The 22,070-nt window shown below is 47.7% G+C and overlaps 2 protein-coding genes across 4 annotated transcripts in view; one reads left to right on the forward strand and one right to left on the reverse strand.

Annotated features, from left to right (window-relative positions):
* The window catches only part of INSYN2 (inhibitory synaptic factor 2A), a 62,371-nt gene extending 58,353 nt beyond the window's left edge, over positions 1-4,018 (forward strand). For both annotated transcript variants that reach the window (XM_027528653.1, XM_027528654.1), the window contains one exon: positions 1,403-4,018. In XM_027528653.1, the coding sequence (XP_027384454.1) occupies positions 1,403-1,586 (184 nt within the window). In that variant the 3' untranslated portion in view covers positions 1,587-4,018. The remainder of the gene's footprint in view (positions 1-1,402) is intronic.
* The window catches only part of DOCK1 (dedicator of cytokinesis 1), a 554,660-nt gene that overhangs the window by 331,487 nt on the left and 201,103 nt on the right, over positions 1-22,070 (reverse strand). For both annotated transcript variants that reach the window (XM_027528650.1, XM_027528651.1), the window contains exons 26-27: positions 14,092-14,219; positions 10,915-11,010 (exon numbers count right to left, since the gene is read on the reverse strand). In XM_027528650.1, coding sequence (XP_027384451.1) covers positions 10,915-11,010; positions 14,092-14,219 — 224 coding nt within the window. The remainder of the gene's footprint in view (positions 1-10,914; positions 11,011-14,091; positions 14,220-22,070) is intronic.

The raw sequence follows: 22,070 nt of genomic DNA on the forward strand, positions 1-22,070 counted from the left end.
ATTGTTTTGGGAGCAGAGAGAAAACTAGTCATAAACTTCTCTGATGGTATTTTTAATTTTTCACTAATATAGCCTATGATGATAAGAAAAATGGACCAGTGGATTTAAAGCATAAAACGGTCCATTAGATGGGTCTTGAACTTGTTTTTAAAGCTCCAGATAATATAGCTTTGCTGTTTTGTCTTTCCAAAACGTCAAAATGTGGCTAGGATTAATGGTTCTCTAAATCAATGGAATATCATGTTTATAAATGGTTTACAGTTCCACTGGATACAAAATGTTATGAGCACATGTATTATCATCACTGCTGAGCCTGTACTGAAGTCTACGGGCATTTCAATGGGCACCCAGAGCAGACAGGGAAGGGGCACGGAGCGGAGGTCTCCAGGGGCCTGGTGACACAGCACCCAGGTTAACGTTACAAGGGTCCAGGCGAGGAAAGCAGAAGGGAGCCGGGCCCATCGCCCCTTGGCTGACCACGGAAGACTGACACTGGAGCAGGGGGTCCTACGCAAAGTTAGGGGCCTGCAGTGGTCCTTCCCAAAGCCATGGAGAGCTGGGAGGACTCCAGGCAAGCTGCAGCATTATTAGGAGAAGTTTCATGGCAAACAAGATACACTTAAAAATCCGCTTTAATGCTGTCGTTCTAACACAAACACTGTCCCTGCTGGTGAACGTCCTTTCCTATGGCTACATGTTTGCACATCATGGCTTCAGGCGTGTAATTACAATTCTACGTTATTTGCACCGAATACTACATTTTTGCCAAAAAAAAAAAAACTATCTTTGAGAACCACTGAGTGGCGTTCAGTGGTGCTGACTTGATAAAATACACATTTTTTGGATATTTGGGTTCTTGCCACTTTTTCAAGCAGATGAGATTTTTCAAAGGAGCCCAGAAGCCAAGGTCATGTCACTTAACAACAGTTTCAGGTGAGATGAATGGATTACTCTGACCTTGTGAAAAGCTGCACAGAGCTTCCAAGCACCTGGTGCAGATGTACTAAGATGACCCCTAAACGCTCCATATCTTTGCTTAACTATTTATTCCATGAAGCACACTTATGTAGTCCATTGACAAGCAAAAAGGTTATTCACATGTCACATTTATGGTTTCAACAGCCTATGCTTTCACACCATGTACACTAATAAAGCTTCAGGGGTGTGCGATGAATGTTGTTATTTTCAGAAGAAAGTGAACTTTTTGGAGATAGTTCATAATGATTGAGAGTTCAAACATATTCTCGCCAATTGCTTAATGTTGAGCCTTAAAATGACATCATGAACATCATCCAAATGATCATTACGCGGGGAGGATGGCACCGAAGTCTGCTGTCACTAAGGGAGCTCTTTAGACAGGAAAGACCGAGCCACTAAATCCGTCCCTCTCTTTGCTTTCTAGTGTGGAGCTAGATTTCAAGCAGCAGGAAGACAAACTCCAGCCAGTTCTGCGGAAACTTCACCCGTTCGAGGAAACTCAGGTCGCACCCTCGCCTTACACTCAGGAGACGTACTCCTCAACTCCCAAGCAAAAATCCAAAACTGAATCTAAAAAGCACGGACGGTGGAAACTCTGGTTCCTTTAACCCTCGCGGTGTTTGGAGTCTGAAGGCCGTCTTGAAAACCCACTGGAGCTCAAAGTAAAGCCTTTTCCAAAACTAACAGGATGGAGTGAAGGGTGGCTGGGCCGGGCGTCACCCAGTTCTCCCCCTGCTTACCAAAAAGGCCTTTGTGACAGATCAGCTCACAGAGGCAAGGGAGTGCAGGTCATACCTTGCCAGCTGTCTCTGCAGTTCGGGGGTGTGGGATGTAAAATCGGAAAGGAAACCTAACACAGTCAAAGGTGATACCTAAAAATTCTATGCCCCTACCCCCAGATCGGCAAGGATTAGGTTATCAACCTGCAGAACGGCAGGCTGTCACTCTGTAACACAGCGAAAACTCATAATTATTTTCAAGCCTTTATTTTTTTTAAATACTGAGAAGAAAAAGTAGCCCTTACGTTTGCAAAGGACTTCATTTTTACGTTTAATTTTGCAAATAAGCGGGGGTGGGGGGGAGGGGGGTGTGCGAGTGCAATTTTCAGCACATCAAATTCCAGAGAAAGCACAATTTTTTTCAAGTGGTCGGAGACCATGAATAATCTCTAAAATGTGACTCTATGTATATTTGCCTTCATGTGCTGTAGCGCTAAGCCAAGTGGCATCTCAGTGTCACACTGACACCTCGTATTCAGCGTCTCCTTCATCTCCAGACCGGCGACACGCTTTCTGCTCCTGCTCAAAATGGCCAGCAGCAGCCAGGAGTCCCCCAGAGTCAGGACATGCTTTTAATCACTGCGAGTTGACAGGGTCAGCGCTATCGGACACTAAGCTTTCATAGATCTCATTTTTTAATCTTTTGGTACCCAAAGGCCAAATGATAAATCCTGGCAAGAATCTGAAAACCCACATAGAGATACACAATGGATTATACAGACACCGATAAATCACAGGCATTCTCTGCCACCGGAAAGTGTTTCTGTGGATCAATCTCTGAGACACTGTTCATCACGAAAGCCTAGCCAGATGTTTGAGACCATTCGTTATGCTTTGTAACAGCTGGGGAAGATCTGACCATCTCTAAGCGAAACCCTGTGCTTAGTTTAGCTGCTACCGACAAACCACCTTAATGTCACCCACATTTAACCTGTTAGTGAGCTGTACTAAATGACAATACCTAGGGGAAAGCTGTGAATCAAATGTTTTTAGCTCTTTTTTAAAATAAATCGTGTCACCTCGAGTTCTCTTTTGATTACACATTGCAATATAAATCTCAGTTCCTTTCTTTTTTCACTCATTCCTTTGCACCTTTGCAGGTACCTTTTTATAGAATTCAAAAGCCCCTACTCTATTAATGACTCTGTCTATCAAATTTTGGCTTTTCACAATAGGAAGTAGGCATCTTCTTTTGCCTTTTTTTTGGGGGGGGGAGGGTACAACTTCAATTTTGAGTCATTTGTGAACTTACAAGGAAGCGGAGTCTCCTAGTCTCTGTCCAGCCGTTTCTGATCTAATCTCATGCTCACACGCACACCTTATTGATCAGATGCCAATAGGGTGGTCAACCTTGGTAAAAGGATCCACCTGCATTTCTCAGATTGGAGCTATTTCTTGCCATGCGTTTTCCTTCTGACGCAACAGCAAATCTATTTTTTGTTCTCAGTGTTCTGATTCTAGAAGGACCTTAGTGGGCTTGAAAAAAAAGAAAAGAATGACAGGAGTATCTCACGTAAGCATTCTTTGGGGGTTACTCCAGCTCTCTCGCAGATGTACGCTTTAATTAAAAGAAAAAACATGCAACTTTTGTGGAATCGATATATGAGGATATGAATCCTTGAATATCACTTAATAGAATTGAGAAATATTTTTGTGCAAGGAGAAGACTGAGTTAAGTTGATCAAATACCATGAAGGAAGTGCAATTGTTTCGTGTAGAGATAAAATTTGAAAAAAAAATGTGTTTCATGTATTTTATACTGTTTTTAACTAAAGTTATAAAAACATGTTTGCAACAAGTTATCTCTCCTTGTGTCTTCAGAACCCCGACTGTCTCAGTGAATTGAAATGAGTGTTAGCAGCTTTCTGCTTAGTACCATAATTCTGTCTACACAAGAGGACATCCTCGTAAACAAAGTAATATCACTGTCTGAAAGCAGTCTAGACCAAAAAAAAAAAAAAAAACATTTTCAGAATCTAAAAGGAAACTGAAGATAAATGAATTCCCATCTAAACATGAAACTATCTTCAGAATAGGAAAAAAAATATTTTCAATCTCATTTCATGACTGCAGCGTGTCACTCACAGGTGATGACTCTTCTCTTAGAAAGATTTACGTAAAATCTTTGATACAAAACCAAGGTAAAAAGTACCGTGTTCCCGCATATGTAGATGTACACGTGGCATTACGTATAGAGATTAAATTATTATACTTGTCACTAAGTTCTTTATTAATTTTTAAATAAAAAAAATCAAAGGTCATGTTTTGTGCGGCTATTAAACTTATTTCATAGTCTCATTAGTTTGGGAAAAGAGAAGCCATTCATCTAAGGAAATAATAATGAAGGAAGGGTGTTCAGGCTGAAGAGAACGTCACAGAGTCTTCAGAAGAGGAGAACATTCCCAGGGTGCGGGCCTGGCCTGGTGGGGGCGGGGCAGGGGCAGGGCTGGAATCCAGCTCAGACTCAGTTGACCAGGTCACATCCGCTGGCACAGCCTTCAGCTGCCAGGAGGGCGTGATGGCTTTTGAGATCAAAGGGCACCACGCACAGGAGGATCTGGCTGAGCTCTAATTTTTGAAGAACCTCAGGGACAACCAATCTCACTGGTATTTCCAGGGCAAGTCCTCTCATCCCCCCGCCTCCCCCGAGGCAGATTCTAGACCATCCGTCCAGCAAGTGCCCAGCCCCAGGAAACTGGCCGCCTCCTTCCTTTCTTCCTCCCTCTTTCTTCCTCCCTCCCCGGGATGGAAGACCAGGGCCTCCATTGGGCTGAGCACTCTGCCTCTCCCATGAAGACCAGCCCAAGCCAACCTCCTCTCCCAAGGGATAAGGCCCTGCAGAAACCTAGGAGGGGAGAGTCACCACCTGCTTTCGCGGGCTCTGCAATAACAAAGTCTGCTCACAAGGATGGGGCTGGGACAGAAGGCCCCCGCTGCCCTCAAGTCCCTCTGGGCAAAGAAGGGGTCAGGAGTCAGGATGGAGTCAAGATGGGGAGGAAGAATCCATGCCTGGAGCACCTGGGGAAACTCCAAATCACACTCGACAATCATCTGTGAGCCGCATGCGGCTCACACATGTGCTCACACCGTGCTGTGTCACAGGTCCTCTCTTATCAATAACCAGATTCAAGACATTCTGCACACAGGTGCCCACCTATCACACTGCAAGTGTGTGACTAGCCTCCAAGGAGCAGTCCCAGGGCTCTGCATATGGCCCTTCAGTCTCCGACGATCCCCCAAGCGGAGTATGATCAGGGGGAAGTCAAGACGTGGGAAAACCTTGCTCTCTGGGAAAGGGCACAAGAAGTTGGCAGAAGTTTCCCCCATCCCACGAGGTTGCCGAGATGTCCGTTGCCATGGAGACCTGAGGTGTGGCAGTCATGGCGTCGTCGTTCATGGACCCACACCAGGCTGACTCCAGTCTCAGATGGTAACAGTGAGCATGCCTCGCAAAGCCATTCTCCCTGGGGTACCACCATGGGCAAGGCGGATCTGAGATACACCACGCTCAGTTCCAACCCAGAAGACGCACCATGCAATTCAAGTGCTTGCTTTGTGCTTCTCACTGAAGACAGCGAGAACAAAAGAGGAGAGACAGGCCGTGAACCTCTCCGTTCCATGCTGTCTGTGAGGACACAACATGTTTACAGAGCCCACCACAGCTGGAATGGTTCTTCGGGAGCATTTTTATCAGCGAGCAAAATTTGACATGATTACACGTCACCTAAAGGTCACAGCAGCTGCCTTCCACACTGATGCGTCTCCTTTTATCTAGAAAATCTCTATCATTGGCACACTTGGCGTGGGATAAGCACACAACCCATTTACTGAGCGGAAGAGAAGAGCTACACGGTTGAGGAACGACGTCGCGCTCTGTGAACTGGCGGTAACTCATCGTGCTGTTATGCGCACACACGTTCCTACAGGTGAGACGCCCAGGTGCGAGCAGCACACTGCCTCTTAAGGAACTCAATAATTAAGGGACAGTTTGGGATGAATATGCAAGAACCGCACGGCATATTTTACCCAGGGAATGACGTGGTCTTTATTTCCTCGGTAACAAATCCACGGTCAGTAACCATGCTTGAAAAAATAGGAGGGCCACAGAAATAGGAGAAAGGCAGGAAGCACTGCTATACAAATACCAAACGGGAAGGAATCGATAAAGTCGTCACAGCTCATGTGTGCACCCACATCAGGATGATTTTCTGCGAGTCAGATGTGTTCTGAGTAGATTTATTAACAAACACACGTTAGAGACACTTTTTGTAACACTCACATAGAAAAAGCAGATACTGTCCACTTGAAACTTTTATAATGTATTGTTTTCTTCTGCGAAGCAAGGTTAAGATCAGCACTTTGTTAAAAGCACATTCATACGTAAAGTCCATTAGAACAGATATTGCAAAATGAATGCACGTGCATGGGGACAGAACGTCTTTGTGAAAAGTCTTGGTGATAATCTTGGTAAAGGGGCTGAATGCTGGGGGAGACCACGTCTCTTACAGTATTTTTTGATGCAGAAGCATGTCAGGTCCTTGTAAGTCACGCAGGCTCAAAGAAAGCAGTGGGTTTTCACTAACAGCATCTTCCCTATCATCGGTGCTACTGCCACAAGGAAACACCGCACCCATCAACGACCCCTACAGCTGGTTCTCAGAGCGGAAACAAAAGAACTTCCATCCCTTGAGTCTAGGGAATGAGGAGGTCTGCTGCTCACAAGAGCAAGTGGTGAACGCAGGCAGAGTTTTTCCCATTGCTAAGCCTACGTCTGCCAGTCTTCCAGGGGAATCTTTCTTTTGAAGAGGCCCACATTCTCATGTTAGTGAACTAGTCATTTTCAGTCTTCTGGTGTGTATCCAGGCCACAGAAAAAATCTTTAAAAGTCCTCACTCAATTACATTTTTAAAGGACCCATTAACGAATGTAAAGCTGAACATCTGAAAGTAGCAGCAGTGGCTAACATCACAGGAGAAGGAACAGTCATATGTATTATCCTCTATGCTCTCAACCCAGCTTTATTTACAGCACTCGTTCCAACAAAGACACAGTCTGTGTTTGTCCGGAGGTCTTGTGTGAGGGTCGGGGTACCCATGTCACTCACCAGGTAAGTGGTTGGGTCACCTGCCCACCAGACAAGAGCACCTAAGCCCCCAGGGCCCCTACTCGGAACCGAACACGATGACCGAGAAGGTGCCGAGCGCTGTCAGCCTAGAAATGTTTTCAAAGAGGAAGAGAAAAATCAAATCTGAAATCAGACAATGTAAAACTCGGCATTTCAACCCAGAACTCTACAGCATCAGACAATCCTGGAATAAAGATGAAATGGCATCTTAATTCTGTGGTCAGATACTGCAAGTCTTCTGTGTTAGGGCCCATGGTCAACATCCAAGCCATCCACAACCCTAAACTTGCCAAATGCAGTTTCCTTTGTCAAAAAGGCATCCACTCAGTAGGATCACGGCATATTTTTATCCTCTGCCTGAGATGTGCTCCAACGGCCCATTTCAAATACGAAGTTGAAAGGTATAAAATGAACTAAAACAAGTGACATATAACCAACTGCATGGGGTTTATAAGATACCACAGATACAGGTAAAAGAAAAGGCTTACACTGTACATCACAGCTTAGCCAGTAACGTGTGAAGTCCCCCAGTTCTCAGTCCTGGATATGAATGGATGGGAAAACTGCCAGGCCACAACAGCATCCCCAGCTGATGAATAATTCTGTTGGAAACAGAGGTCACACGTCTACTCCTACTGTTGACAATATCATGAAATAAATTATTAAGTGAAACACAGCTATTTAAAACTTTTTAAATCACTTGGACTTTTTAGGTCCCTCTTCAGCAATCATGTAGAATCGGTGAGCTGATTCGTGGTTATACCACTTCCGTTCCACTGATGCAAAAAAGCAAAGAAGACACATAAGTCCTGGAATCTCTGTGTCACACCAAGGACGGCACAGCTGACCCCAGGCAGGCCGATAAACCACGTGCTGCTCGTTTCTCACTCTAGAAGGGCCCCGATGAAGTTTTTTTTGTCCATCTTGTCAGGGATATTTTCCCCCTCTGGATCCTCCTCTCACCTAAATTCCCAGAGCAACCACAGTGACATTAAGAAGCCGCTGCACAAATCTGCACAGGAGCTGACGGGCAGAGCAAGGTCCAGCTCGCCGAGCAGGGCAGCCTCTCAGTCTCACCACTCTGCGGCTGTTTGGACTTGTGGCCCCATAACTCCCAAAAGAGCTTCCTGAGCACCTCCAGTCGGAAATGGTGAATGTCCTTTCTGCAAACATAGTGACGCTGTCACCACTCATGAAATAACCATAGGATATTCAGATTTTTTTTTTTTTTTGAGAGTCCTTCCCTGACAGCTTAATTCATTTTAAGGGAAGGAATGTCTGGGCTTCTTGTATGCACATTAGAGATGTGAGAATTGGGAAGAGTCAGGTTAGGACCTAAGTCCTGTTCGTGCTTCTAGAGACTTCTGCTGGACACGGGCTGGGCGGGGGTGATGAGCCTCTGTGTGGGCAGCTTGCTATAGTCTACCCCACTGACTCCCCACAGTGCCCTGGACCCCGCCACCTGTGCCGCAGGAGCAAGGCTGCGGCTAGGTCAGACGGAGCCTGGGTCCTCGCTTCCTGCGCCCTGGTTGACAGTGCAAGGGCTCTTCCCAGGAACCCCCAAGGACTCCGTAGGCCACAGGCATCCCTCCAAGCCCTTCAGGAAAGCGGCTGCCAATCTGTGGTCTGGCCCCTTCTCCCCCCAGGACATCCTGGCATTTGGTCCACGGACGTGACTGAAGGCAGCAAACAGCAAAGTGTTTACTTCCGTGGGTAGCTGCCCGCCAAACAAGGATGTGGATCCAGGAGGAACTCAGAGTCCTCCAGCGGACCTGCTGGTCCACCACTGAGACGAGGCTCACAGATCTCAGTCTTCCAGAAGAGACCAAAGAAAGCCAGCTCTGGTGCCAAACCAGGGCTCCCCACGAGCCCTGCCGTGCCAGCTGTGGGTCTGGGGACATTTCCCACCTCCCTGCAGGGCATTTCTGCAGGAGCCTATGCACAGGGAAGGGGAGGATTAAGCGAGGCTCTTCCATGCATTAACCAGTGCCCAGCACACACAGATGCAAAGAGCTGACTCATCTGAAAAGACCCTGACGCTGGGAAAGATTGAAGGTGGGAGGAGAAGGGGACAACAGAGGATGAGATGGTTGGATGGCATCATGGACTCGATGGACATGAGTTTGAATAAACTCCAGGCATTGGTGATGGACAGGGAGGCCTGGCGTGCTGCAGACCATTGGGTTGCAAAGAGTCAGACCCGACTGAGCGACTGAGCTGAACTGAAGTGAGCACACACAGAGGAGGAGCAGCTACTATATCAGCACTGTTATCACTGTGCCTGAGACATGGGAAATTTCCCAAGGGCCCCCTGGACCACATGGTCTGAGAATAGTCACCATGCTCCGCCCACAAGGTCGTCTAGATCCTCAGCTTGAGCTGCGAGCGCGTCTCACAATCTCACCACTTCCCAAGGTCCCGTCCAAACTGCTCTGAGTGTCCTCCCTGCTCTCCTCTCCCCAGTGTAACTGCTGGCCAGTGGGCTTTGGTCCGAGTGAACACACTGCTACCCGGAGACAGGACTGTCTCACCTGCTCACCGGCCACCACGCCAGCCACCTCCCCCATCTGCCCACCAAGACTGCCCATAGCACACTCACTGTGACTCCGTGCCGGCCACAATGTCACTCCCACAGCGGTCTCAGCACAATGACACCAAACTCAGGTCAGCTTCGAGCCACACATCCTTCATTCTACTGAAAGCCCTCCTGAGTTCCACTACGACAGAGTATCCCAGGGGCGACTGGCGCACAGCCCCAAGGAGACAGGAACACCGGGGCCCTGGGGTGCCTCTGCAGCCACCCCAAGTCTTCCTCCACGGGGCTCCCTCTCCACCAACCTATGTGAAAGCATTTCCAGATTACAGAGAAGAAGAGTAACAATGAAGACATCAAGAAGCAAGTGAGGTTTATAGGATAATGGAAGAGTCCGTGGTACATAACATCAATTTACAAGGAAAAACCCTTAATTTAAACACGTTAAAGCATAAACCGAAAAGAGATGTACATTAGAAAGGAAAACCTGCACACAACATGTGCTAAAACTCAGAAACATAAACTAGACAATTTTACCGCATGGAAACAGACAAAGGCAACGATTATTCTCTGGGATGCATCCCAAGCCACACGGCACATCCTTCACTGTGATGCAGCCACAGAAAGCAACACAAGCCCAGTGCCCCATTCCTGCCTTATGTCTGAAGGAAGCCGATGGGTCACCAGACCCGATCCAGACCCAGGCTACGTGGACAGAGCTAAAGTCAGCCAAGGGAGACCAGTGTGCCTAGTCTGACTGCCAAGAGAAAACTCTAACTGGATTTTTCTTATTCCTTGATTAGGAAAGTGATTTTTTTGAAATAGGATCCACCAAACTTAGTTAAATAGTAATACATACCAGAAATTAAAGAAATTAAATGAGACCTACAAATGCATCTTTTGCCCATAAAACCAAATTTAACAATCATGATGGTAGCAAACTCTGGGAAAAAGCGCCACAATATGAAACTTGAAAGACTGCCATGGTATTGGTAAAACCTTGAGAAAAAGAATAGATCCCGTGCTTTGTATCCACGTAAGAGGAACATCTACAATACATTAGAGAAGACATAAAATAGCTAACTCAGAGTGCCTCAATTACTTTTTAAGGCCCTTCATAAAATTTTATTAATGGGATCTTAAGTGTAAATACGTAGAAAGCAATGACCTGGAGTGTGGGAACTTAGAAGAAAACAAACACCCTTTGCTAGAAGCTAGCAACGACAAAACTAGACCCAAATCCTCCATCTACAAAACGTGGGCATGCTTGCTCTTCACCTTCGACACTTGCTTCTAGAATCATGGGAAATGAGCCCACTTAACCTACTAGGCTGTAAATAAATGCATTGCAACTGCTTGCTATACTGTAGTAAGAGACAGTTTCAAAGGCAGGTGCAAGAGGACCACGTGGATTTTCAAGCTTGAGAGTAAACGACTTTCCCAGGAAAGATGCTCTCAGCCACGATGAGACCCCCACGCGTGTGTCACCGAACACTTACAATGAGTTCCGAGTCCCGCCCCATGGAAATGACGGTTCGGTTCACTGTCCGGAGAAGCTTCTCCATGATGATCTGAACGTGCCTCTGCGTTGGCCCCTGCAGGAGACACACACGTGTAAACCAACAGCTAAGACAGTCATTAACATGCCAGCCCCACGGCTGTTACAGAACCCATTTACCCTGTAAAGAATACATCAATTACAACCCTTAACGAGATGAAAAATGGCCCTTGTCACAGGCAAAAGCCTTCACAAAGAAAACTCAAGGCATTTTATTAATTATAGCCCATTAATGGTAATGTTATATAATCACAGTAATTTAATTGAAGCAAACCTTAAAAATAAAAGCAACTCTGTCTAAACAATATAATGTTTATGATCCCTGATTAGCTCACCAATTAGCTTTGGAAAGACACTTGCCCATTTGTACACAGAGGCCCAGCAGCTAACAACCATACAGCTCACGCTGCATGTCAAATCCCAATAAGGTGGGTATGCTTGCATAGAATCAAATGTTTAAATATCACCTTAGCACAACACCTAAAATTCAGCATGCCAGAGCATCTCCGATCATAAAAGTGTGCTCCTTCGTCTCGTGTGTGATGGGACTGTTGATTCTTCTTCATGAATTCTGAATGTGTTTAAATCGGTTTTCCAGACGCTCCGCACAGGCCAGGCAGGCACTGCCTCCTCCGTAAGGCTTGGCCTTACAACTTTTCATGTACAATCTTTTTCTTTTTTTTCACTCTTTTCTGTTTTTAATTGGAAGCTAATTGCTTTACAATATTGTGTTGGGTTTTGCCAAACAACAAGGTGAGTCAGCCATGTATACATATGTCCCCTCCCTCCGGAACCTCCCTCCCACCTCCCATCCCACAGCCCACCCCTCTAGGTTGTCACACAGCCCAGTTTGAGTTCCCTGGGTCATACGGCAAACTCCCACTGGCTGCCTACTTTACACGCACTAACGTATATGCTTCCGCACTGCTCTCTCCGTTTGTCCCACTGCCCTCCTTCCCCCGCTGAGTCCACAAACCTGTGCTCTAGTCTGTGCCTCTATTCTTGCCCTGCAAGTACTTTCATCAGTACCATTTTTTCTAGATTCCATACTTACGCATTAATATGCAATATTTGTTTTTCCCATTGCCGACTAACTTCACACTGTATAACAGGTTCCAAGCCCATCCACCTCACTAGAACTAACTCAAATGTGTTCCTTTTTATGGCTCAACAATATTCCATTGTGTATATATATACACACACCACAGCTTCTTTATCCATTCATCTGTCAATGGGCGTCCAGTTTACTTCCAGGGTCTAGCTACTGTGCATAGTGCTGCAGTGCACCTGGGAGTGCATGTGGCTTTAAATGATGGTTTCCTCAGAGTATACGCCAGTAGTGGGGTTGTTGGGTCACATGGTGGTTTCATTCTCAGTTTCAAAGAACTCTCCATACTGTTCTCCATAGTGGCTGTATCAATTTACATTCCCACCAACCCTGTAAGGGGCTTCCCCTTTCTCCAAATCCTCCCCAGCGTTTGCTGTTTGTAGATTTCTTGACGATGGCCATTCTGATGATTGAAGTGAAGGAATAACTTCACTGTAGTTTTTATTTGCATTTCTCTAATAATGAGTGATGTTGAGCATTTTTCAAAAGGCCTGGACTGGGATGATTGAAGGCTGGCCTTTGGGTTAAGGCTGGCAAGAGCTTTCAGAGACAAAGCCTGGGGAGGGTGGACATAGCCACAGTCACAGTTAACTAACTTACTGTAGTTCTCTTTTCAAGCACACCACCCAGACTCTGAGAAGATACGCAGGTGCAGCAAAGAAGTGGACAGGACAGGCACATGTGTGTGTGTGTGTGTGCGTGCGTGCACACATGTGTCTGGACTGGGGCGTTGTCCAGAGGTCACATGGGGGAGAGCTAAAAACAAGCCCTACTAACTGAAAAACCTTGATTCATCTAGCCACTGCTAGAGACAAAGACAGACACGGCTCTGTGCAGCTGTCCAGACATGCCTGGAGAACCAGTGACTTTACATGCACGCACACACGTGCACAACTGCGTACGGTGGGTACAATGGCGTCGGGAGGCAGAGAGTCAGATGTTTCCACATGTGCTTGCGCCAGCTTTTTATTAGGACAAAAAGGTCAGAGGAATAAGCATACAATTGAGAAATGCAAAAGAAAATACCATTTAAAAAAGAAACAGCAAAGAAAGCACAGGAAAAAACGGGCTGTACAAAAAGGAACCTGCAAAAAGGGGCAGAGAACTGCTCCAAAATTCTGAGGCACCACTGACTTAAAGCAACAACAGCTATGCTCCTATATAAAATAATAATACTAAGTGTTATTTATTAAAGATATTGATTGAAAGAAAGTAGGCAATTAGCCGCCCTCTGTTTATTTCTAATTTTTAACATCAAAGCCTCTGACCTTAAGTATCAAATCTCAGTCTTGGGAGTCACTGTGCTGAGAAGTCACAGGAAACAAAACAGTATCTTTAATGTGGAAATACACACACGATAATACAATCATCACGCTTTGCGTGCTCAGTCGCTCAGTCGTGTCTGACTCTGTGCGACCCCATGGACTGTAGCCCACCAGGCTCCTCTGTCCATAGGATTTGCCAGGCAAGAATACTGGAGTGGGCTGCCATTTCCTCCTCCAGGGGATCCTCCCGACCAAGGGATCAAATCCACATGCCTGCATCTCCTGCATTGGCATGAGGATTCTTCACCACTAGGGAAGCCCCATCAAGCTTTATACATAAATAAAAAATAATTTGAGGACGCAACTCTACAGAGAAAAAGAGAAAGGTGTTAGTCGCTCAGTCATGTCTGACTCTTTGCAACCCCATGGACGGTAGCCCGCCACGCTCACTCCTCTGTTCATGGGATTCTCCAAGCAAGAATACTGGAATGGGTTGCCATTCCCTTCTCCAGGGGATCTTCCTGACCCAAAGGATTGAACCAGGATCTCCTGTATTGCAGGCAGACACTTTACCATTACAGCCACCAGGGAAGGCCCAAAGAAAAAGAAAGGGTAACCCTTAAAATTCAGGCCATTCTCTTTTAAATGAATCAAACGTGATTCAGTCCATCGAGGCCAGGTCTCAGGAGGACCACAGGCCCACGCCTGCCTCGGGGTCCACGGAGGCAGCCCCGTGGTTACTCACCACGTCCTTCCGGTACAGAACCTCAAGGATGTTGCTGAGCAGTTGGCAGCAGGCCTCCAGATCTTCCTGTCTCTCCAGATGGTACTTGAGCTGATCCGTCATCATGGGAAGCAGGATCTCTCTGCAGTCTGCAGGGGACACCAGGTTACCAGTCAGCAGGAGACCCACCGAGACGCAACTCTGTTTGCTAGAAGCTTGTTTTCCTAGCTCATGACAGGGCACGTAGTACCAACACTCTCTGCAATGTGACACTGACGTCTGGAGGGGGTCGGACCAGCTGACTGGGCAGAAATCACTTGTTTTCTTATCAGATAACTCACACACACACACCCACACGTGCACACATGTCCATGTTGTCACCATGTAAACATAAGATGAGTTAACAGACACATGCGTACAGATACATATTCACACGCATCCCATGGTGTGCATGTTGACACAAACACAAGCATGCGGTGATTCTAACTAACTTTCTGTGCCAAACTATGAATTGACTGATTGGCCCTTTAAAAGAAAGACGTGTTAAAACACAAATGATTTGAATTGCAACTATTCTTGTTGTTTCCTAGGCGGACTAGAGCATGGTTACTTTCTGCTTCCATACACTTCCCACACATTCCTGAGCTTGGCCAGTTCACAACTCACTAACTTCCACACTTAATGTTTACTTGCTCAGGGACAACTTTCTGCTGGGTTCACACCTGCAGAGGACAGTCTGCAGAGGGCTGAGAGCTCAGGCTCTGGAGTGAGGTTGTGTGGGTTTAAATTCTGCTGTTTTCCGTGCAGGGTAATCTTGGGCTACGCTGGTTAACTCTCCAAGCCTAGGTTTCCTCATCTCTAACATGGACACACTGGCACTAGTTACTCACAGGTTTGGGGCTCAGTGTCCTCCTGCAAGATTAGGCATGAAGGCCTGGGCCTGGCACAGGTGAGATGCTCTGGACAGGTACTTGCTCTTATGATGAGACATAGATACTGGTGAAGAGAAGCCCCCCCACCCTCCCTGGCCTCGTAGACCCCTGGGCTAATGAGGGAGGGAGCAGTGGGGAGCAAGTATTGACCTTGGAGGTGAAAGTTAGGAAGGCCTCCTTCAGGACACAGAGCATTCACCTGCTGGGAAGAATATCCCGCATAGGAATATCCCACATAGGGTGGGCAATCCTAGGCACAAATTCAGGGAGACAGGAGTAGATGACATATTCACAGAGCCACAGGCAAAGTTCAGGAGGGTGGGAAGAGGAGAAACAGAATAAAATATCAGATGGTAAATCAGGTTTCATTCTGAACATGATGGGTGAAATGGAAACAGATGGAGAATTGGAAGAAGCTGATGGGGAAGGGATGTGATAATACAAAAGGCCAGAGAGAGAGTCTGTGATGGCACCCAGGTAGGGCAGTGCAGATGGGGGGCACAGAACTGGCTAGTTAGCTACAGCAATAGTCCAAGCAAAAACTAGCCTGACCACCTGCTGACGACAGAGGATGAGATGGTTGGATGGCATCACCAACTCGATGGAAATCAGCAAGCTCCAGGAGTTGGTGATGGACACGGAGGCCTGGCATGCTGCAGTCCACAGGGGTCACAAAGAGTCAGACATGACTAAACATGATGATAAACAGAGAGGAGGCCAGGAGCTAAACGAGAGTCAAACATGACGCCCAGTCCAGCATGACCCCCTGATGAGCCACCCAAGGCAAGATGTGGAACCTGGGAACAGAAGGGTACCGCAGGGAGGAGAAAAAGACCAGGGTTTAGTTTTGGACAAGCTGCGTTTGAGTTGCCTGTTGGATATTCAAGTAGCTCCACCTAGTAGGCACATAGAGAGAGGCTTCTAGACCTTAGAGATCTCCAGTCTCACGGACCAAAGAAGCAACAGCTCTTAGACAGTAATAAATGCCAAGGGTGTGGGTAAGACCATTAAAGAGGAGTACGGAGAATGAGAAGGGAGCGCTATGAGCGGCAGTCAGGAGGTTGGTATCAGAACAGGAGATGGAGCGAGCAGCGACGTGGGATGGGGCAGAGATGAGTGACGTCACCCAAGTCGAGGGAGGGCAGGTGGCCTGCGTGTGGCAAGAACGGATCCAAAAGAACAGCCCTGGGAGGTGGCGACTGAAGGCACACAGAGGCCTGCTCAAGACGGCTTCCTGGAGTGGGATGAGAAGACAAAACTGGGAGTGCAGACACAGCTCCGGAAGCACAGCTCTGAAAGGTGTCTAAGGATCAAAGATAATTTGGGTTTTCATTTGTTTTTCAGATAGGACCATGGAAAGGATGCTCAGAAAAAAAAAAAAAAAAAAAACGAACTAGACACAAATAAGACTGGAGATGAAATGTTGATTACTAATTGTCTCTTCCTGGTGGGGCATCCCACTGAACTCCAGCACATCCACCCTCCAACGGGAGCGATCTGCTGACAACAGCAGTTCTGATGGTGAAACAAGCTCAGCCACTGTCGTTCCCCTTAAAATGTGGAGCACGAGAGAAGAGACAGCAGAGCTTGGAAACATTAAATATCTCACGCTTGTTTTTAGAATTTTACATTTTAGGACTTCCAGTGTTAATGATACATAAAAGCATGTCTCTGCATTAATGTTTTCTGAGTTTTTTTAACATAAAGAAAACAAATGAGCCTGCAACACTGGAAACATTTCTGAAAGTATGCAGAGACCTGCTTAGATTTTGCCAAGAAGTAGGGGCTTCCCTGGTGGCTCAGGTGGTAAAGAATCTGCCGGCAGGAGACTTGGGTTTGATCCCTGGGTAGGGAAGATGGCTTGGAGAAGGGAATGGCAACCCACTCTAGTATTCTTGCCTGGGAAATCCCATGGACAGAGGAGCCTGGCGGGCTACAGTCCACAGGGTCGCAAAGAGCTGGACACGACTGAGTGACTCACACACGTGTGGTAAAAGACCTCAGGATGGAGGAAGGAGGTAGGTCAGACAGGGAGATGCAGAAACAGCCCACATCCTTCTGCTCCTCCACTTTCCAGGGGGCTGCACGTAGGAAGCTCATGCTAAGGCTTTTTCAAGCCGCATTTTGATTTAATCCACAGAAAAGGAACTGATAACAACTCCATTTTTCCAGACGGAGTTTTCCCCAAAGAATATATGAATATATGCATTTGCTTGCTGATGTCACCATTTCAGGAACCCATACTCGCTCAGTCACTAAGCTGTGTCCAATTCCTGGGGACCCCATGGACTGTAGCCCACCAGGCTCCTATGTTCACGGGATCTCCCAGGCAAGAATACCGGAGTGGGCTGCCATTTCTTCCTCCAGGGCATCTTCCCAGGACAGGGATCAAACCTGCCTCTCCTGCACTGCCAGGTGGGTTCTTTAGCACTGAGCCACCAGGGAACCCAACAAATATTTAGGTAGAGGTAAGTCAGAGATGCTAAAGGGCTGAGCATCTTCCGGGCAGAGGCCGGGTGGGCTTGGCTGACTGTGATGTCAGGAATCGCAGGCGGGCAGGGCGTGAGAGCGCAGCACAAGGAGAAGGCGCTCTCGCACGGGGACCAGGACAGGCTCTCCTCGTCATGGCTCCTGGATGTCAGAGGCTGTCACAAGATTCCTTCCCCTTCCCACCCAGCCCTTCCTACAACGTCCGGGGTGAAGGCCTGGCCCTGCAGAGAGCATCTCCCCCAAATGCCACCACCCCTTGAACTCATGACAGAAGCGCTCCAAAGCTGAGATGGGCCTCCAGCCTAGGAGAGGGCACAGGCATCAGTCTCCCCGGGACAATGCCAGTCCAAGGGACAGGCCACAAGATGACCTCATGGCAGTGAATCCAGCCTGAACATGCAGATGCCCAAAATGCTGAACCACACACACACGAACTCCACAGGCATCCCAAATCCAACGTCTTACTACAAAATCCTAAAGTTCACAAGTCGCAGCAGCCTGCAGTAGCTCTGCTGACCTTAACCGCAACACGACGTACAGTGTAGAGCTACACTCCAGCTCCCAGAAGCCACGGGGTGGGGCGGGGCCCTCGGCCAAGCCGTCTGAGTCCAGTCCTGATGCATTCACCCTCAAGGTCCAGGTGGAACATCTCCAGCTGCAGTCCCCCTTCCCTCTCACCCGAAACACATCACCAGTATGGCCACCCTCAGTAGATGAGCCCTCAGCCACCCTGGCCACTTGGTCATCCCCAGCAACACTGCCACCACCGCTCTGGAGGTAAGTCTAATTTCCAAGTAGGTGGGGAAGGAAGAGCCACGAGAAGCTGAGCAGGCAGAGACAGGTGCTGACACAGGACCAAGGAAAGCAGGACCTCGGAGGCTGAGCAAAGCCAAGCTTGGGAGGGAGCCCACAGCAGCAGCAGGCCAGATGGACTTGCCGGGCCAACGGGGCAGCACGGCTGTGTCCACAAATGGTCCTAGAAAATCAGAGGAACACAGCTCGAGACTCAGAGACGGCTGAAATGGCTCCTTGGGATCTGGCAACCCAGAGGCCCTGGCCACAGTCCATGCTGTAAGGCCCCAGGTATGTGTCATGCCGGACAGACAGGGCTGGACTTCACCGTTCTGCAAATAATCAAGTGTGTTGGTGTCATCTGTCAGAATCACTCCAGGGTGAGGGAAGGGATGGCCGCCCTGTCCATCTTCTGCTGGGAGAGATGCCGTCAACCATTCCTGGTTCCCGGTGCGAATGCCCACCTGCCACCCAGCCCAGAGCTCTGTGATAGCTTTGTTCATTGATTACCCAGCCTCTTTTGAGGAAAAAGGACCAAATTTTGGACACTTTGCTGCCATTTTGTCATGTTTAAAGACTTTCATCCTGTTTCTGAGAACATAAAAATCCATTTGTTATAACCCTTCATGGGTCCATAGTATCGAGAGATACTATGGAATACACACAGGATGTTTTCAACATCCACAGGATAACTGTGGTTCTAACCTTATCACTGCCACCCACCTCTGGCTGGTCAAGATAAAGGGGGCCATGGGGATAAGCCTATGTCACCGAGAGGATGGAACAAGACCACACGAGAAGGACTTTGGGAGGGTCCAGCACTCCTGTCCACAGGACCACCACTGGCCCCTGACCACACACCCATTCAGGACCAGCTCACCAGGAGGGAGCGGCCACGTGCCCGGGGCTTCCGTACAGGCGCACAGACCGCACCAGGCATCTCCTGAAGTCTCCAAGGACAGAGGGTCACAGGGCAGCCACACCTTCAAAAGCATGACCCAGGCCTCCCACGAAGAAGAGCAACGTCCCAGGTCCTGCAGTGGCTGCGAGGACCACAGCTGGAAGCAGCCCAAGCTCAACTGATCCACCTTCCTGGTGACCCGTGACTGGCAGGCCCCAGCCCTGGCCCCCGACAGACCTGGGGACAGGTGGGCTTCTGGTGCCAGGCCTCAGACTGCTGGGATCTAAGACTGGCTCTGGGAGCTGCTTGTCCCTCTGGAACAGTCTCTGTTAGAGGAGAGGTCTGGCTCTCAGCCAGGGGAGGGGCCCCGCACATGCCCTAAGATCTGAGAGTGGAAGTGTGTGTGTGTGTGTGTGTGTGTGTGCGCCTGTAACTTCCTGCACATGTGTGGGCATGTGTGAGCAGGCATGCATGTGCTCAGGGGGAGAAGTGCTCTCTTCCCAACAAGACAGCCGCACAGGACTCCGGTCCACCATCTTAAGCATGGGTGAACCCCGTGCTCTGCTTGTTTGAGGTGGGAGCAAGGACATGCAGCCAAGGGCCACTCTGTCCCGTCCTCAGAAGACGTCGGGGCAAAGCCGTCACTGCAAGCTCCCACCTGCCTCTGGGGACTCAGTTGTACTGAACAGTGTCCAAGCCGATCCCCACAGCAGTGCTCGGGCTCAAGTGCACATGCACTTGCACATGTGTGTGTGTGCACATGTGTGTGTGTGCACATGTGTGTGTGCGCACACGTGCGTGTGTGCAAGTGCGTATGTGTGCATGTGTGTGCGCATATGTGTATTGTGTGTGTGTGCGTGTATGTGTCTCTCTGTGTGTGTGCACACGTGTATGTGTGTATATGTGTCTGTGTGTGTACGTGTATGTGCGTGCGTGTGTGTATGTGTGCATGCGTGTGCGTGTGTGTGTATATGGGTACTGTGTGTGTGCATGTGTGTATATGTGTCTGTGTGCATGTGTGTATGTGTGCGTATATGTGTCTGTGTGTCCGCATGTGTGTGTGTGTATATGTGTCTGCATTTGTCTGTGTGTGCATGTGTGTGTGTGTGCATGCACACAGGAGTGTTAGTCTGGGTTCTCTGTACCTACAGGTGCAGAGGACCGCAGGAGAGGGTCTGCAGTGAGAAGCAGGTCTGCCTCCTGGTGCTGCCCAGCCACCCAGCAGCCCTCCCCACCCAAAGCAAAATGAACCTTATTTTACAAAGGACACCACTGACTCTGCATTTATGCTCCCTTCAGCTTTCTCAAGAAGTGGTGGGACCAAGTTTGCAATAACACTAAAGATCCTGAAAATTTTTCTAAGTCAAAACAAAACATTAGGAGCATAGAGGAAGGTACCCCCCACATAACCACTCATGCACCCACCCACCCACTCACACACGCACACACATACCCACCCATACACTCACACCTGCAATGAGCTGTTTTAAAGCATCAGACATATATCTGGCAGTCAAGGAAGAGGAATCCCCTGTCATATTCTGCGTGTCTCAAATCGGTGACTCCAGTAACCTTCTCCATGAACAGAACACCATTTCTACAGCAAGATATAGTCCTACTTGGTTCAGAATGGATGTCTGAGGAAGCTGACAATCTCCCCACTCAAAGGAAAAAAAGAAAAAAAACCAACCAACCAAATACTGAAATCAAGAAAACACATTTTAAACCAACTACCCACAGATCAACACATGGAGAAAAGCTGTGACCAACACGTGACTGAAGCCTAGGAACCTGGGTCAGTCTATTTGATTTTGTTTGTTTGCTTTTTCACTAAAGTAGAGTCAAGTCCCCTATGATGAAAAGGACATCTTTTTTTGGTGTTAGTTCTAGGAGGTCTTGTAGGTTTTCATAGAACTGTTCAACTTCAGCTTCTTCGGCATTAGTGGTTGGGCATAGACTTGGATTACTGTGATACCAAATGGCTTGCCTTGGAAACGAACAGAGATCATTCTGTCATTTTTGAGATTGCACCCAAGTACTGCATTTTGGACTCTTTTGTTGACTATGATGGCTACTCCATTTCTTCTAAGGAATTCTTGCTCACAGTAGTAGATATAATGGTCATCTGAATTAAATTCGCCCATTCAAGTTCATTTTAGTTCACTGATTCCTAAAGTGTCAATGCTCACTCTTGCTACTTCCTGTTGGACCACTTCCAATTTACCTTGATTCATGGACCTAATATTACAGGTTCCTATACAATATTGTTCTTTTCAGCACCGGACTTTACTTCCATTACCAGTTTATTTATTTAACGTATAAGCAGATACATCATGTGAAATGCCAGGCTGGATGAACCACAAGCTGGAATCAAGATTGCCAGGAGAAATATCAATAACTTCAGATATGCAGATGACACCAGCCTTCTGACAGAAAGCAAAGACGAACTAAAGAGCCTCTTGATGAAGGTGAAAGAGGAGAGTGAAAAAGCTGGCTTAAAACTCAACATTCAAAAAACTAAGATCATGGCATCTGGTCCCATCAATTCATGGCAAATAAATGGAGAAATAATGGAAACAGTGACAGATTTTATTTTCTTGGGCTCCAAAATCACTGCAGATGGTGACTGCAAACATGAAATCAAAAGACGCTTGCTCCTTTGAAGAAAAGCTATGACAAATCTAGACAGTATATTAAAAAGCAGAGACACTACTTTTCCAACAAAGGTCTGTTTAGTCAAAGCTATGGTTTTTCCAGTCGTCATGTATGGATGTCAGAGTTGGACCATAAAGAAAGCTGCTAAGTCGCTTCAGTCGTGTCCAACTCTGTGTGACCCCACAGACGGCAGCCCACCAGACTCCACCATCCCTGGGATTCTCCAGGCA

Source organism: Bos indicus x Bos taurus, chromosome 26, assembly GCF_003369695.1.
Source record: "Bos indicus x Bos taurus breed Angus x Brahman F1 hybrid chromosome 26, Bos_hybrid_MaternalHap_v2.0, whole genome shotgun sequence".
Taxonomy (NCBI): Eukaryota; Metazoa; Chordata; class Mammalia; order Artiodactyla; family Bovidae; genus Bos; species Bos indicus x Bos taurus.